General features: G+C 46.6%; 1 protein-coding gene and 2 pseudogenes across 1 annotated transcript; 1 reads left to right on the top strand and 2 right to left on the bottom strand.

Annotated features, from left to right (window-relative positions):
- Nucleotides 1–4,059: 4,059 nt before the first annotated feature.
- Nucleotides 4,060–5,167, top strand: LOC129672846 (splicing factor U2AF 35 kDa subunit-like). Its single transcript, XM_055602479.1, has one exon. It carries the CDS (start codon nt 4,083–4,085, stop codon nt 4,749–4,751), a length of 669 nt encoding a protein of 222 aa, XP_055458454.1. The 5' UTR covers nt 4,060–4,082; the 3' UTR covers nt 4,752–5,167.
- A 2,191-nt stretch (nt 5,168–7,358) lies between these two features.
- Nucleotides 7,359–10,744, bottom strand: LOC129672874 (uncharacterized; annotated as a pseudogene).
- A 4,793-nt stretch (nt 10,745–15,537) lies between these two features.
- LOC129672845 (apoptosis inhibitor 5-like) lies at nt 15,538–17,371 on the bottom strand (annotated as a pseudogene).
- Between the last annotated feature and the right edge of the window lie 400 nt (nt 17,372–17,771).

The raw sequence follows: 17,771 nt of genomic DNA, 5'->3' as shown, positions 1-17,771 counted from the left end.
CAAAGAGCTTATGGCTGATGAGACACATATATTGCTTCAGGTAAAAACATGAACAATAAAGCCCGAACTCTTGAGGCCAAGGCTGCCTTCTCAGCTCTGGACACATGAAGTTTAGTTGACCCCTTTCTCAAACCACCTGAAGCATAGCACCAGCCAATCCTAGTTTCTTTGAAAATACCCTCCCAGGAAAGACTTGCTTGGAAGGAGGAATGGAAAGCCAAATGGCTGTATTTGGGAATTTTTGACTCTTACTCCGGAACAAGGAAACTATTTTTTTCTGGCCAAGATATGCTGACACAGGTGAAACCAATTAACACTGCTTCTGTTTTTGTTTTTATTTTCATGGCCGTGAGTTTTTGGCCTGCGTGTATGCCTATGCACACAGAGGCCAGAAGGTGGCAATAGTCCAGAATGAGATGATTTTGAGTCATCATGTGCTGGGAGCTGATCCTGTACACTTTGCCAGGCAAACACATGCTCTTGAATTCTCTGAGATCTTCCCAATCCCCTCAAACCACTCCCCTGGCTCAGTAAGCTGAGACTGAGATCTCCCATCATCCTGGATAATTTTATGTCAACCTGACACAGGCTAGAATCATCCGGGAAGAGAAACTCTCAAAGGACAAAATGCCTCCATAAGATTTTCCTGTAGGCAAGTGTGTCATACATTTTCTTAATTAGTGATCGATAAGGGAGAGCCCAGCCCACTGTGGGCTGGTGTCACCCCTGAGCAAGTAATTATGGGGTGTATAGCAAAACATGCTGAACAAGCCGTGAAGAGCAAGCCAGTAAGCAGTACTCCTCCGTGGTCTCAGCACCAGCTGTCTGGAATTCCTGCCCTGGCTTCCCAGGATGTCCTCTCTTCAAGTTGGTTTACGCCTGGACTTTTAATCACGGCTATAGAAACCCTGAGACATTCATGAGGTCCTCGAAGGTTACCACCAAACACACCTCTGCTATTTCCCAGATTCGGCCACTCGGCAGGTTCTCCATGGAGTCCATGAGAGGAAAACCCAGCCTCTTTGGACCTGTGAAGGTCTCCAGCAGGCATTCCTGGAGTTGTTTCTGCCCTAGATGTGAAGAGTGGAGTCAGGTGGTTTATGTTTCCCTTGTGTTAAATGTCTGGAAACATGAGCTGAAAATGTTTAATAAAGAATGACAAATGCCCAGGTCTGTTACTTGCAAGGAAGAAAGAAAACATCATTTCCCCGCCCCCAGTTCCCCAGCTCCCCACCCAGCAGCCAAATGCTCTTGAACTCTGTGGCTGTCTTCCACAAGTCAGGTGGGAATCAGGCTGACACCATCAACCCCCAACACAGACCCTGCAGCTCAAGTATTTTCCTTATTGTGCTAGAACCCAGTGCAACTAACATTTGGATGGAGCAGCCACTAAGTCACTTCTTGAAGAACTTTTCCAAGCAATGGCTATTTTACTCAGGTGCTTTCAAATGTCTTGGGTTCAAAGCCTGGGTGCTACCAGCATAGTGGCTGAGACAGCTGAATTTAAAAGAGTTTTGCAGCTCTGTAAGTTACATAAAAAAATGTAGGAGAGAATATGTGTGTGAGTGTGTGGTCAGTTGGGCAGATCCATTTCAGCATGTGTGATGGCCTGTGTTGTTTGCTCTTTGCATCCGCCTTCAGACTGATCTTACTGTCTTTCTAGTTCCTCCAGGAGTTATTTTGGTCAAATAAAACCTTTGCACATGCTCAGAAACAAGAGGGTCTGTCAACATGGCTCAACAGCTGAAGTGTTTGTCACCCAAACCTGATGAGCTTAATCTGAACTCAAGAGCACATGTATTTTAGTGGGAGGAGGAAGGAAAAAACCCTCCAGAGTGGTCTGCAGACTTCCACACAGGTGCTGGGACACGTGGGACCCTCTCACCCCACACACAGCAATGGTAAAGCAGAAAGAGCAGGTGGGAAGCACAGACACTGCTAAGCTGCATCCTGGAGTCACTGCTTCTGTCCTAGTACCCTGATGCTGCTGTCCCAGCTCTGTGAGCTGAGCCAACTGCATGTCCCAAACCAGTTCAGGTGCTTGGCACCAAGTTGATAGATAATTTACATTGGCCCTTAACTGTGAAGAGAACAACAGAGCACTCTCTTATCTTCAGAGTAAAGCAGGCACACACTTCTCATCCCAGTACTGGGGAGGCAGAGGTTGGAAGGTCTGGAATTTAAGGTCCTTCTTTGCCGTGTATCAGCTCCGAGATACATGTTTCAATTCCCCCCCACCCACGTGGGGGAGGACTAACCAAATGAGGGTGGGGAGACAGCTGGTAGGCACAGAACTTGGTACTAAAACAGGAGGAACTGAGTTTGTTTTCCAGGCTATCACTTAACACAAAGCAGGGCACCCACGTCACACCTGCCATCCCTAGTGTTGGGAAAGCAGACACAGGAGGATCGTTGGTGCTTATTGGCCAGCCTAACTACCTGATAGGCCACATAGTAAGACTGTGTTAAAGGGGGGGGGGGGTTAAGAACCCAGGGCTTAGAACCAGCGCCTTAAATCAACTGTTAAAAACGACAAAGGGGGTGAGATGGTCTGGCATGGTAGTGCACACCTTTCAAAGAACTTGGGAAACAGAAGCAGGCAGATCTGAGTTCAAGGCCAGCCTTGTCTAAATAGCAAGTTCCAGGACAGTCAGAGCTACATAGGGATCCCCTGTCTCAATAACAAGGTACAGAGTGAAGAGTTGAAACTATAAAGACGCCTTTTCCCCACACTCCTGGGCAACTAAGGCAAAACAACTGCTTCAGCACAGGGGTCAGGGCCCAGCCTGGGAAATACGTTACCCCCATCTCAAACACTTAAAAGAGCTACCTTTAAAGCCAACTGATGTTCTTGAAGGCCTGACTTTATAGTGTGTTAGAAACTGTAGAAACACAATCCCAGACACACACACTGATCCCATTAACTGAACGGTCAAATATTTTAAAAATTTACTTTAATTTGTATCGTACAAAAATTGTATCGTACAAAAAAAAAAAAAAAAAAAAAAAAAAAAGAAAAGAAAAGAAAAACCCCAGTCGTTCCTATAATAGAACAGTCCTACATAATTGCTATTTGCAAAAGAAAACAAGCAAACAAAATGCACTCATGAAGGCAAAAAAGAAAGGTTATAGAGACTTTAAGAATCCATATTTGTCTTCACCTCCAGAGGATGACACAGGGCTGGCTGTCAGTCAGCAAGTGTCTATTGCTCTGTTACACGGGTTGATTGGGGAATGAACTTTCAGGAATTCTTCGACTCGGGACACACATGTAAAGAACAGATCTCGGGTTCCAACCACAGCTACATAATGAAGAGAATTTGTCTCCAAAAATAATCAGCATCATCATCGAAAATTATAATTTAAAGCTAGGTGGCACTTAAGGTGCAGAGGAAGGCACATCTAGGAGTTTGTGGCCAGCCTGGTTTACATTCTAAGTTCCACAATAGCCAGGAATACACACAGAGACCCTGTGTTGAAAAAACAAAAGAACAATAACAAACAAAAGTGAAAAGATGCCTGTGTGCTCAAGGGCTTGAGAGCCTCGTAGGATCACCAGCACGAATTGATGTCACCAGATCTGTCCTCGGGTGGAGGAGGCTCTACAGCCCGAGGGAGCAGCAAAGTCATCAAACCAAGATGACTGCCACCGCCTGGGTCTCCTCCTAAGATAAAGCTCTGCGAGGAAATGTGATGACTTGAAGGTGAGCTGGTGACTGTGGGGATGCTGTGGGATTGAATTCCTCCGGGAGGCCGGACGCGGGCTTTTGCCTGAAAGTAGAGACGGCGCGGTCCCGGCGACAGAAGCGGGAAACCGCGGTGCTGAGCACGTGCAGAAAGGATCTGCCTCAGTCCGAGATCCAGGCTGCGCCCGAGTTCCGCCCGGGATCCGCCCAGCAAGGAGTGCGCAGGCGCCAGAGCCGGGAGGTGGAGCCTCCGCCCCTTCCCCGTCCCGCCCCCGCGTGGGCAGCGCCTCTCCCGATTGGACGGCGGCCTGCGATGGGCGGGAAGAGTCTCCTGCCGACCTGCATTTAGGCGGCGGCGGCGGCGGCGGCCGCCCCGGCGGACTCGAGCTGTGCAAGATGGCTGAGTGTCTGGCCTCCATCTTCGGCACCGAGAAGGACAAAGTCAACTGTTCCTTTTACTTCAAAACTGGAGCCTGTCGTCACGGAGACAGATGCCCCCGGTTGCACAATAGACCGACCTTTAGCCAGACCGTCGCCCTCTTGAACATCTTCCCAAACCCTCGGGACTCCTCCCGGGGCGCCGCCGCTCTGCGCGGTGCCGGGAGGGACGTGGAGACGCAGGAGCACTACGACGAGTTCTTTGAGGAGGTCTTCGCCGAGATGGAGAAGTACGGCGAGGTGGAGGAGATGCACGTCTGCGACAACCTCGGGGACCACCTGGCGGGGAACGTATACGTCAAGTTCCGACGGGAGGAGGATTCCGAGAAGGCCGTGGCCGACCTGAATAACCGCTGGTTCAATGGGCAGCCGGTCCGGGCAGAGCTGTCCCCGGTGACCGACTTCAGGGAGGCCTGCTGCCGCCAGTACGAGACGGGACAGTGCGCCCGAGGGGGCTTTTGCAACTTCATGCATCTGAAGCCCGTGTCCAGCGAGCTGCGGAGGGAGCTGGACCGGCGCCGGCAGCCGAGGGCCAGGTCCCGAGCCCGAGCCCGAGCCCGTGGGCGTGAGCGGGACAGGGAAAGATCCGAGCTGTTTCGACCGTGTGTCTGCTCGACAGTGTTGTAGTGTACTCGGTGGACAAGCCAGTTCATGATGGCATTTTTTAAATAAGAAAATAAACAGAGATGGGTTTCCGAATAAAATTTGCAGTGATATAGTTCAAACAAGTCTTCGATTTGTTTCATTTTCGTCGCTCGAAGAGGATCAAACCAACAGTCAAGAGGGGATCGTGGTTTTAAAGGGAAGGGGTCCCCCTGGACCTGGGATGAGCAAAGAATGGCGCCTAAGGCTGATCTTGGGGGGCTGGTCTGGGTGGGTGTGTCTGAGCCGACTTTGCTTCTCAAGGGCCTTGGAAAGGGATTCCCAAAGACAGTAGTTTCCTGGTGTTTGGAAAGTGAAAGAAAACACCGCTGACAACAACAACAAAAATAAAACCAGAAGCCGGGAATTTCCCGTGGCTTCCTCCCAAGGGAGGTCCTCAAAGTCCCTCACCTCTCCTGGCGAACTTTTCTTTGTGCGTTTCCGCCTTGCTCAAGAGCATTCTTCTTACTCGAGCTTGTGCGCTGGGTCGTCCGAAGACGGTGATTTCAGTTAGGTTTCCAGAGTCGGCTGTGTCCACTGTCAGCAAGGTCTGGGTCGCCCACTCCATTTCTGAGATTTTGGCTTGGTTAGGACCTGACCAGGTAAGAGAGAGGAGAGAGGCTCTAAGCAGGAGAATGGCTTCAGGTGGGAAGGAGCGCGCTTTGGAGGCTTGGCCAACAGATTGGACTGAGGAATGTGCCCCCAGCCGAGTAGAATGATCTAACACAGACCCCTTCACCAAAATCTGACCCAGACTTCCATGAAGAATTCCAGAGAGAGCAGGGGTGGAGTCAAGATGGCCACTAGCAAGCACAGTTTCTGAGCTGTGGAAGATCTGAACGCCTGAGTTGGTGAGTCGAAGAACTTCTGAATCCAGGGAAACAACGGTGAGGCTTTCTAAATGACAGGGATCATCGCTAGAGGTAAGAACTCTGTTCTCCGCTCACCCGTGAACTTGTTTGGGGAAGGAGAGAAACGATCCTTTGATCTCCTGGCACTCCCCTTTGTAGGACAACCATCCTCCTAGGCACAGCTTTCTCACTGAGATTCTCAGCTCAGAGCTCACTGCCGAGGATTTGTAGAGGCTGAGACAGAGCTCCTAGCCCCTTAGCGGTGTAAGACCTGGAGTCTCATTGCTCAGGAGCTCAGGATCATGCCCTTCCCAGGAACACTCACCGACCACAACTTGATGCAAAAGCATGAGGTTTATTGCTATTGTGATAGGGTCGCCCCTCCAAAGACAGAAGATGACCCCAAACATGCAAAGCACAGGGTTTTTATACCTGAAAATCAGACCAGCATGAAGATAGTTTACAGCTGGTTGTAGATAGTTTACAGCTGGTTGTAGATGGTTTTTCTCAGAACAGTTCACCCTGCCCTTCAAGAGCTATCTGCACCTGGCTTCAATTCAAATAATCACAGTTGGTTTTCTCATTCCCGGGTGGTCCCTCATTCCCCCCTCCTTTTCTTTTTGCCTCAATTTTAACCCTAAAATTGTGGATCAACCTCAGGGAAAGGTTGATACTGTCTCTGGAGCATCAGGACCTCATCTCTCCTTACATGTTCCCATTCCCTGACGAAGGCGAGTACTGGTCAGAGAGTTTATTATCCCTGATGAGTTTCAGTTTTAGCGGGTTGCAGGAGGCTTGGACTTTCAAGGTGACTGCAGGTTGATGAAGAGCAGGCTTAACATGTGACCTGTGACGCGTGTATCCAAGCTGCAATGCCCTCTACTTTGACGGCAGTTGGGGTGGTGAGCAGGACATAATAAGGACCCTTCCACTGAGGTTCCAGATTCTGGTGCCCTGTCATCGCACATATACCAGATCTCCAACCTGGAACTGGTGGGGCACCTCCAAGGACCCAGGAGCATATGCACTGCCAACCTTGCTCCAAATCTCTTTCTGAATAAGCTGCAGTCCTTTCAGCCTGGACAAGAAGTCAGTTACCACTAGTTATGTCAAGGGGTCCCCAAGAAGAGTCAGGGGAGCAGGAACCCATATATTAGTTCGAAGGGAGTCAGGACTAGTAGGGAGGGAGTATTTCTGACTCTTAAAAGGGCCAAGGGAAGAGCACCACCCAGTCACCGCCAGTCTCCATGGTCAATTTGGTGAGAGTCTCTTTTAGAGTTCTATTCATTCTTTCTACCTGTCCTGAACTTTGGGGTCTATAAGCACAGTGTAATTTCCAATAGAGCCCCAGAACCCTGGCCACCTCCTGACTTACCTGAGCAACGAAGGCCGGCCCATTGTCTGACCCATTTACCTTTGGAATACCGAACCAAGGAAAAATGCCTTCCAGAATCTTTTTGGCTATTACCAGAGTGGTTTATTTCTTTTTGGGAAAAGCTTGCACCTCTCCTGAGAAGGTGTCCACAAAGACCAGGAGATATTTATTGCCATACCTGGCTTGGCTGGTTTAATTTCAGTGAAATCCACTTCCTTGTGCATTCCGGGTCTAGTTCCTCTCAGCCGCTTCTCTGGGCTCTGGAAGTCCCAGAGTCACTCTCTCAGTCAGGGTGGTGAGGTTTAGTATTCGGTACTGGGATTGGTGGCAATTTCAGCCAATTTCTTTGCCCCCAAGTGAGTCCACTTATGCAATCAAGCTTTTTGGATAGATAGGTCTCTTCCAGGGTCCAATTTTCTGTGTTAGCACCCATTTGGCCATTCCCTGATTCTCTGCCACATAAAGTTGGAAGGGTTTGTTCACATCAGGGAGTCCCAATGCTGGGGCCAACATTAAGGCTTGTTTGATATTATCAAATGCGGCTTGTTCATCCTTTCCCCAGATGAAAGAGTCATTGCCCTTTGTAAGGGCAAACAGAGGGGCTGCCATCTCGGCAAATCCCGGAATCCACAGCCGGCAAAACCCTGCTGCACCTAAAAATTCCCTCATTTGTTTAGTAGTCTGCAGAGGGGGAATATGAAATACAGTCTCTTTTCTAGCCTCCTATAGCCATCTCTTTCACTCTCTTAATATATATCCCAGATAACTGACCTGTTTCCTGCAAAGCTGGACCTTTTTCGCCGATGCTCTGTAGCCGAGCTCACCCAGCTCTTGCAACAGCTGGTCGATGGCTTCAAGGCAGGTTTCTTTACAATCTGCAGCTAGTAGAATGTCATCCACATATTGGAGAAGAGTTACCTGGGGATTGGTGGCCCGGGAGTGCTCCAGGTCCCGGTGTAGGACTTCATCAAATATTGTAGGGGAATTTTTAAACCCTTGAGGAAGTCGAGTCCATGTAAGCTGGCCTGAGACCCCTGTGTCCGGGTCTTTCCATTCGAAAGCGAAAATGTCTTGGCTGGTAGGGTAAGTTGAAGACAAAAGAATGCATCCTTAAGGTCCAGGACTGTACATCAAACTCTGTTAGGGGGAAGGGAACTCAACAGGTTATACGGCTTGGGCACGGTAGGATGTAAGTCCGTGACCTGTTTGTTAACTTCCCTCAAGTCCTGTACAGCTCATTAGTCATTGCTCCCAGGCTTTCAAACCGGCAGCAATGGAGTATTCCAGGTGCATTGGCATCTTCTGTGAACCCTTAGGTCAAGGAGCTGCTGTATGTGAGGGTGGATCCCGTCACGGGCTTCCTTAGACATCAGATATTGTCCCACTGAGATCTGGGTAGCCTGAGGCTTCAGCTCTATCTGAACTGGGGGCTGTTTCTTTGCTTTTCCTAGGCCAGCCGTTTCAGCCCATGCCCTGGGATGTCTCTCTAGCCACCAGTCAATGTCTTTTTCTGGACTTACCACCTTTTCAAACAGGCGGTATTCATCTTCCAGTTGAATCATCAGCACATGATTAGGATCCCCTTTATTGTCTGTCACCTGTGGGCCATCTGGTCTAAAATGGAATATTGGCCCCTATCTAGGATATCTTGCCCTAACAACGGGTAGGGGCACTCAGGGACAATTAAGAATGAGTGGGATACCTGGCCCACTCCAAGGTCCACCATTCTTCGGGTAGTCCATGAATATTGTTTACATCCAGTGGCTCCTTGGACCCACGATTTTTTTTTTCCTCCAAAGTCTTGTAACAGAACAGAATGCTGGGCACCAATGTCCACTAAGAAGTGGATCAGCTTCCCCTCCACCTTAAGGGTTACCCTGGGCTTGGGGAGGGGGGCCGAATTCCATCCCCCCTAGTCACTATCATCGCCCAGGGTTAGGACCCAGATCTCCAGGGCTCGAGCATTTGTTTTTTCTGGCTTTTTCTTCCTTTTGGGATAATCCTTGATCCAGTGTAATTTCTCCTTGCAATAGGCACACTGATCCTTAGACAGAGAGCCCCTCTGATTGCCAGGAACTCTCTCCCTATCATTACGACTCTCCTGCACTATGGTGGCCAGGATCTTAGTCAACGTTGTCTTGCCTTGTATCCCTTTCTCTTTCTCTCGCTTCCTGCTCTTTCTGCTTTCTTTTCCTGTTTCTCTTCTTCCATCTCCCGGCTGTAGAAAACCTTTTCTACTACCTGCACTAAATCCTTCAATGACTTGTCCTGTAAACCCTCTATTTTCTGGAGTTTTCTACGAATATCTCTGGCTGACTGGTCTATAAAGGTTATAGTCACCATTGCCTTTTTCTCCTCTGAGGTAGGATCACAGGGTGTAAGCCGGTGGTATGCCTCCATCAGCCTTTCAAGAAAGGCTTTGGGAGACTCATCAGACCCCTGAACCATCTCTCTTACCTTCGTCAAATTGGTGGGCTTTTGAGCGGCCCCACGGACACCCACCAGTAGAGTCTGGCGGTAGACCTTCAGGTGTTCCCTACCTCATGGTGTGTTGTAATCCCAGTTGGGGCGGATGAGGGGAAAGCCATCATCAATCTCATTAGGGAGGACAGAAGGCCTCCTGTCCGTTCCCGGCACATTCTTTTTCTTCTCAAGGAGGCCCGTCCCCATTCTTCGGTAGTCAGGAGGGCCGGCAAGAGTTGCTGGCCATCATCCCAAGTGGGGTGGTGTGAGAATAGGACAGAGTTAAACAAATAAGGTGCCCTCAGGTAGCCATCCAACCTGAAAAGTAGGCCACTCCGAGGAGCAAGAAGTTTGCCATTTTCCCTTTTTAACTTCAACTGAAAGGTTATGTTCCCTATATTTCACCTCCGAGAAATGATCAAGAGTGAGGGATAAGGGTGTAGTCAGAGTCTGTCCCCTAATAAAGTCGTCGTCAAGAAAGTAAAAAAAAAGGCAACAACAATAGAGACAAAGAGAACAAGACAGGCAATTAGACAAGGATGCCCTTGCAGGTGGTACCACACAATTCTGATTGAGAGGCTGCCTGGCGGCAGCCGTCTCCAACAAAAAATAGATGGGAGGAGGACCGTCCCGGACCTAGCCTCCCCAAATGGAATCTGGAGTGTCCTCCAGCTCCCAGTGAAGCAATATTCTGACACATCTGTCTATCGCAACGACTGGTCAGACGACTTAATAGGTACAGATTGGTGCCTACAAAAACAGAGTGGTATACCAGAAATCAGACTAACCTGTTCTGAGCTCGACCTCTGAGCCCAGTCAGGTGAGGGTTGGGGAAGGGGCATGCCATTTCCTGGCCAATGCACCAAAATGTAAGACTTGGACTCTCACTGCTCAGGAGCTTAGCATCACACCCTTCCCAGGAACACTCACCGACCACAACTTGATGCAAAAGCATGAGGTTTATTGCTATTGTGATAGGGTCGCCCCTCCAAAGACAGAAGATGACCCCAAACATGCAAAGCACAGGGTTTTTATACCTGAAAATCAGACCAGCATGAAGATAGTTTATGGCTGGTTGTAGATAGTTTACGGTTGGTTGTAGATGGTTTTTCTCAGAAGAGTTTACCCTGCCCTTCAAGAGCTATTTGCACCTGGCTTCAATTCAAATAATCACAGTTGTTTTTCTCATTCCCGGGTGGTCCCTCAGTGGCAACTGCCAGCTGTACCGTACTTGGGGTCCCAGATTCATGGCACCATCCTCCCAGGGTCCCAAGTCTGTTAGCTGCCATGCTGGCTCTGCAGGGTTTCTCAGCCACTGACTGTACAGCCCGCCCAAACCCTCAATGACCGAAAATATGCATTATACCCACCAAAGCCCAGCAGACCCACCATACTAGCTAGGCACACCAGGTGCTAGGTCTCCCAGGCCTGGAGAGCACATTGGAGGCCCCCATGACTTCCCAGAAGGCATCTGGACTTGCATCGCAGTCTCCAGCTGCAGCTGGACTTCCTAACCTGGTGGTGGCAGCAGCACTGAGCTGGCAGAGCATGTCAGTCCTCCTACATAAGACCAAGCAGGGCCAAACCAGAGAGCAGAGAGCCTGAATACCCTGATCCTTGCCGATGTGACCTGCTTGAGACACCTCGTGGAACCTTCTCCAAAATAGACATATATGTGGTCACAAAGCAAGCCACAACAGATACAAGAAGATTGAAATAATCCCCTGTATTCTATCTGACCACCATGGACTAAAGCTGGACCTCAACAACAATGGAATTAGAAAAAAACATACAAGCACATAGGAACTGAATAACTTGCTGCTCAATGATAGCTGGGTTAAGGATGAAATAAAGAAATTAAAGACTTCCTAGAATTCAATGAAAATGAAAGTACAACATACCCTAATTTATGGGACACAATGAAAGCAGTGCTCAGAGGAAAATTCATAGCACTAAATGCCTTCAAGAAGAAATTTGTGACATCTCATACAAGCAATTTAATGGCCCAACTGAAAGCCCTAGAAAAAAAAAAAAGAAGAAACAAATACACCCAAGAGGAGCAGACAGCTGGAAATAATCAAACTCAGGGTAGAAATCAATCAATTAGAAACAAATAAAATTGTTCAAAGAATCAATGAAACCAAGACCTGGTTCTTTGAGAAAATCAGTAAGATTTTAGACAAACTAACTAAAAGGCAGAGAGAAACTATGCAAATCAGCAAAATCAGAAATTAAAAGGTGGACATGACTACAGACACCAAGGAAATCCAAGCAATCATTAGGTCATACTACAAAAGCCTATATGCCACAAAATTTGAAAATCTAAAAGAAATGGACAATTTTCTTGATAGATTCCATCTACCAAAAGTAAGTCATGATCAGGTGGAAAGATTGAATAGTCCTATATCCCTCAAGGAAATAGGAGCATTCATCAACAGTCTCTCTTCCTCCCCTTGCCCCAAAAAAAAGTCCTGGGCCAGATGGATTCAGTGCAGAATTCTACCAGACCTTCAAAGAATTGCTAACTCCAGTTCTCACCAAACTATTCCACAAAATAGAAACAGAAGGAACATTACCAAACTCATTCTATGAAGCCACAGTCACCTTGATACCTAACCCACACAAAGACCCAACAAAAAAAGAGAACTTCAGACCTATCTCTCTTATGAACATTGATGCAAAAATACTCCATAAAATCCTTGCAAATCAAATCAAAGAACACGTCAAAGATATCATCCACCGTGACCAAGTAGGCTTCATCCCAGGCATGCAAGGGTGGTTCAACATACAGAAATCCATCAATGTGATCCACCACATAAACAAACTGAAGGAGAAAAACCTCATGATCATCTCCTTAGATGCCAAAAAAGCACTTGACAAAGTCTAACAAAAGTCTTGGAGAGATCAGGGATACAAGGCACATACCTAAACATACTAAAGGCAATATACAGCAAACCTATAGCCAACATCAAACTCAATGGAGAGAAACTTAAATCAATCCCACTGAAATGAGAGACAAGACAAGACTGCCCACTCTCTCCATATCTCTTCAACATAGTACTTGAAATACTAGCTAAAGCAATAAGACAACTAAAGGAGATCAAGGTGATAATAATCAGAAAGGAAAAGGTCAAAGTGTCACTATTTGCAGATGATATGATAGTATACATGAGCGAACCCAAAAATTCAACCAGAGAACTCCTTCAGCTGATAAACACCTTCAGCAATGTGGCAGGATACAAAATCAACTCAAAAAAATCTGAAGCCCTCTTGTATACCAAAGACAAAAGGGCAGAGAAAGAAATCAGGGAAACAACACCTTTCACAATAGCCACTAATAACATAAAGTACCTTGGAGTGACTCTAACCAAGCAAGTGAAAGACCTGTTTGAAAAAAAACTTTAAGTTTCTGAAGAAAGAAATTGAAGAAGATATCAGAAGATGGAAAGATCTCCTGTACTCATAAATTGGTAGGAATAACACTGTGAAAATGGCCATCCTGCCAAAAGCAATCAACAGATTCAATTCAATTCCCATCAAAATACCAACTCAATTCTTTACAGACCTTGAAAGAAAGGTTCTTAGCTTCATATGGAGAAACAAAAAGCCCAGGATCTCCAAAACGATCCTGTATAACAACAGATCATCTGGAGGTATCTCCATCCCCTGTCTCAAGCTGTACTACTGAGCAATAGTAATAAAAACTGCATGGTATTGGCATAGAAACAGAAAGAAGGATCAATGGAACTGAATAGAAGACCCAGAAGTAAACCCACACACCTATGAATATTTGATTTTTGACAAAGAAGCCAAAATTATTCAATGGAAAAAAGATAGCATCTTCAACAAATCGTGTTGGTCCAACTGGATGTCTACATGCAGGAAAATGAAAGTAGATCCATATTTATCACCCTGCACAAAACTAAAGTCCAAGTGGATCAAAGACCTCAACATAAAACCAGATACACTAAATCGGTTAGAAGAAAAAGTGGGGAAGACCCTAGAACTCATTGGCACAGGAGACAACTTCCTGAACAGAACACCAACAGCACAGGCTCTAAGAGCAACGATCAATAAATGGGATCTCATGAAAATGAAAAGCTTCTATAAAGCAAAGGACACTGTCATCAAAACAAAACGAATGCCTACAGATTGGGAAAGAATCTTCACCAACCCTTTATCTGACAGAGAGGTAATATCCAGTATATATAAAGAACTAAAGAAGCTGAAAAGCAAAAAACCAAGTAATCCAATTAAAAAATGGGGAACAGAGCTAAACAGAGAATTCTCAATAGAGGAATATCGAATGGCAGAGAAACACTGAAAGAAATGCTCAACCTCATTAGCCATCAGGGAAATGCAAATCAAAACAACCCTGAGATTTCACCTTACACCCTCAGAACAGCCAAGATCAAAAACTCAAGTGACAACACATGCTGAAGAGGTTCTGGAGAAAGGGGAACCCTTCTCCACTGCTGGTGATAATGTAAACTGGTACAACCACTCTGGAAATCAATCTGGTGCATTCTCAGACAACTAGGAATAACAGTTCCTCAAGATCCAGCCATATCTCTCCTAGGCATATATCCAAAGGAAGCTCAAGCACACAATAAGGACATTTGCTCAACCATGTTTGTAGCAGCTTTATTTGTAATAGCCAGAAGCTGGAAACAACCCAGATGCCCCTCAACTGAAGAATGGATACAGACATTGAGCTACATCTACACAATGGAATATCACCTCGCAATGAAAACAAGGAAATCATGAAATTTGCAGGTAAATGGTGGGAACTGGAAAGGATCATCCTGAGTGAGCTGTCCCAGAAACAGAAAGACACACGCAGTATATACTCACTCATATGGACATATAATATAGGATAAACCTACTAAAATCTGTACATCTAAAGAAACTAATCAAGAGGGAGGACTCTGACTAAAATGCTCAATCCCCATCCCGAAAGGCAAAGAGGATGGACATCAGAAGGAGAAGAAAACAGGAAACAAGTTAGGAACCTGCCACCGAGGGCCTCTGAAAGGCTCTGCCCTGCAGACTATCAAAGCAGATGCTGAGACTTATGGTTAACTGTTGGGCAGAGTGCATGGAATCTTATGAAAGAACTGGGAAACAGTAAGATCTGAAGAGGACAGGAAATCCACAAAGAGAGCAACAGAATCAGAAAATTTGAACACAGGGGTCTTTCCAGAGACTCATACTCCTACCAAGTACCATGTATGGAGATAACCTAGAACCCCTGCACAGATGTAGCCCACGGCAGCTCAGTGTCCAAGTGGGTTCCATAGTAATGGGAAAAGAGACTGCCTCTGACATAAACTGATTGGCCTGCTCTTTAATCACCTCCCCCTGAGGGGGGAGCAGCCTTACCAGGCCACAGAAGATAACAATGCAGCCACTCCTGATGAGATTTGATAGACTAAGATCAGAAGGAAGGAGAGGGGGACCTCCCCTATCAGTGAACTTGGGGAGAGGCATTCGCGAAGAATGGGGGAGGAAAGGTCGGATTAGGAGGGGAAGAGGGTGGAGTTTATGGGGGATACAAAGTGAATAAAGTGTAACTAGTAAAAGTTAAAAAAAGCAGTGATCATTACTTTTCTTCATGTATTGGTCATAAAAGTATAACAAAATGGGGCGGGGGAATAAGTAACCTTTTATACTTGATGATCTTTACCAGATCACGAGCTAGTCTGAATTTTCCATTAGACTCAGTTCCCAATAACAACTTTTCAAGATTTGTAAAAGCAAGATTCACAAGATCAAGTCTGGATAATAAGAATACAGGGAAAACAATCAAGGTTGCAGACAAAGCATCCAAAACTTGATGCTTTTGAGGTTTTACCTTAAACACAACCATGGTGTTTACAAAAGTTGATCATACATACAAAGGTAGAAAAACATTACTTTTTCAGCTGAAGGCAGCAGTCCTTTTAAAGGGACATCCTCGGCAATCCAATGAATAGTAGATTTAAGAATAGTAAGCTCATGACAATGCTGAAGAATGTTAAGTTGAGCTTCATAGAGTCTTCCTCAGCAACGATTTCCTCGTGTTCCCCAACCTTGGCCACCTCTACTTCCCCTGAAGGCTCCTCTCTGCTCAGAATTAAAGTTGTCCAAATTGCTGCTGTACTTCCCACTAGGAGGATTCTAAATTTGCCGGGCACCCCTTTTTGGTCCTCCTGGAGACTTCTTGCATGATGAACCTGAACTTGTATCTTCACTGGTTCTCTTTTGCCCAATCTCAATTTTCTGTACAGGTTTCCAGGACAATGTTGCTGTGCTCTTACAAGAAGGAGGAATGTGGAAGAGATCCTTGATGAAAACATTGATATTGTTTTTTCTTTTTAATTATCAGCTTTTATTTTGTTCTCCTTTGTTTTTAAGGCCTCACCTGTTTTACTCTGGAGATCCAAGAGAAGCTGTCTGTGACCTGCCCCACAGGGCAAGTCGAGCAGGGTTACCTGAAGGAAGGAGTGGGAGTGATAGGGAAAGAGACACAAGGAATGGAGTCAAGACAGGATTCTGTTCAAGACTCATTTATTCAACACTGATAGCATTTTTTAAGCAAAAAGCCACAAACAAGTTCCTTAAAGCAAAAACTACACCAGTCAGTAACAATTTGCCCAACAGTTCACTTGCAGAAGACTTCTCTATTTAAGAACAGACAGTGGTAAGAGCATCTGTTTCCCTAAGGTCTCTGTGAGACTAACCTTCAGACTATATGCTAAAAATAAGGTAAATAAGTAAAATTCCATAAGCTGACTCCTTCATGTCTGATATAAACCTGAAGGCCCCATGCAAAGCATTTCAACGTAATTTGGAAATCTTTGGGCTTTTCTGCATTCAGTTTTACTGTTAAGAAATCTGGAAGCTTTCGGTCCAACTGGTGAAAAGTGTATATATAATAAGACTCCAACTCAACTGCAGCTTGGGCTCATCATTACCAGTGTCCTCTCTGTTTTCTGCTTCTCCTGGAGGGAGAGGCATATACTCCAATAACTCGTCCAATAGTTTTATTTAATTTGTTTCTAGTTTTTCCATGCCACCACAAAATGAATTCCTCTCTGCCAACAATTTTAACACCTCCAACTGTACGTCGAGACACTCGACTAGTGTAGTCAGGGTACTGAGATAGGGAGAACCTGCTCACAGAAATATGTCACGAACCTTATAGAATGGATGGTTTTAGAAAAGAGGCACAGCTTGCCACGTGCACTGCAGGAGCCTGTCCACACAGTCCGGGCCTGAGGGCCTGAGGGGTCTGTTCCCTGTCAGCCTGTTCAACCACCAGCTCTACCGGCTGCTGTCTTCCACTCACTGTCTGTAAGCTTTTTAACCCCGATAGTATCTTCACGAACAGAACAAAGTCTTCACCAGTCACATCTTCCAGGACCTTTTAGGACTCCGTGAGGACGAGCTCCTCTCCTTCCTTAGTGAGCACTTCTGGGAGCGCCTTGAGCTTTGTGGACAGGAACTGAATTGCTCGTTCTCTGACTACGTCTTCTCCTTGAAGAATCTGGCTCAACAAGCCACCTACTTAACAGAGCATTGTTCGCCAAATTAAATTCTGCAGAGTCGTCTGTCTGCAGAGGCTGGGTCAGTGTATCTGCTACTCTTGGAAGAGTTTCTCCTGTGGCATACTGAGGCAGCTCTTTAATTGCCTGGCGTCATATCGACACATCTTCATCCTCACAGAGGTCTAACTGCGCGTTGATAGCACAATCAGCCAGGCCTGGAAAATGCTTAAAGAATTTTGGAAAGAAACGGAGCTGCTAATCGCTTCCCCTCGGTGCCTCCACTCAGTCCATACTGTATCACTCGGTAGGCATCTTCCTGCTGGCCACTAGCTCCGTGGCATCGGCGAGGATGCCATAGTGGCGGAACAGCTCCTGCAAGGTTGGCATACTGAGCGCCAAGATGCAGGCCACTCCACCTGCTCATCACATCGCTGTCACCACCACCGCCTCTACCGAACTTCTCTAAGCCTTCCACCGAGCTATCATGCTTTCAGCTGCCGCCTGGACCTGGTGGTTCCCACTGCAGGAACTCAGCAAACCTTTGGACTTCTTCATGGAAGCCTGGATCGCAGAAAGGATTTTTGGTGAGCTGGTCGCCCCAAGGCATCTGGGTTAGCTCGCTCTACTCGGCTGGGGGCAGCGAGCCCACACCCACATTCCTCAGTCCAATCTGTCGGCCAAGCCTCCAAAGCGCGCTCCTTCCCACCTGAAGCCATTCTCCTGCTTAGAGTCTCTCTCTGTCTCTTACCTGGTCAGGTCCTAACCAAGCCAAAATCTCAGAAATGGA

Source organism: Psammomys obesus, unplaced genomic scaffold (genome assembly GCF_907164565.1).
Source record: "Psammomys obesus unplaced genomic scaffold, mPsaObe1.curated_primary_1811, whole genome shotgun sequence".
Lineage (NCBI taxonomy): Eukaryota > Metazoa > Chordata > Mammalia > Rodentia > Muridae > Psammomys > Psammomys obesus.
The sequence above is the reverse complement of the archived record's forward strand: the minus strand, read 5'-3'. Positions and strand labels throughout refer to the sequence as shown.

Excerpts from the sequence above, each read along its gene's own strand:
- LOC129672846 (XM_055602479.1), top strand. The coding sequence starts at position 4,083 with ATGGCTGAGTGTCTGGCCTCCATCTTCGGCACCGAGAAGGACAAAGTC.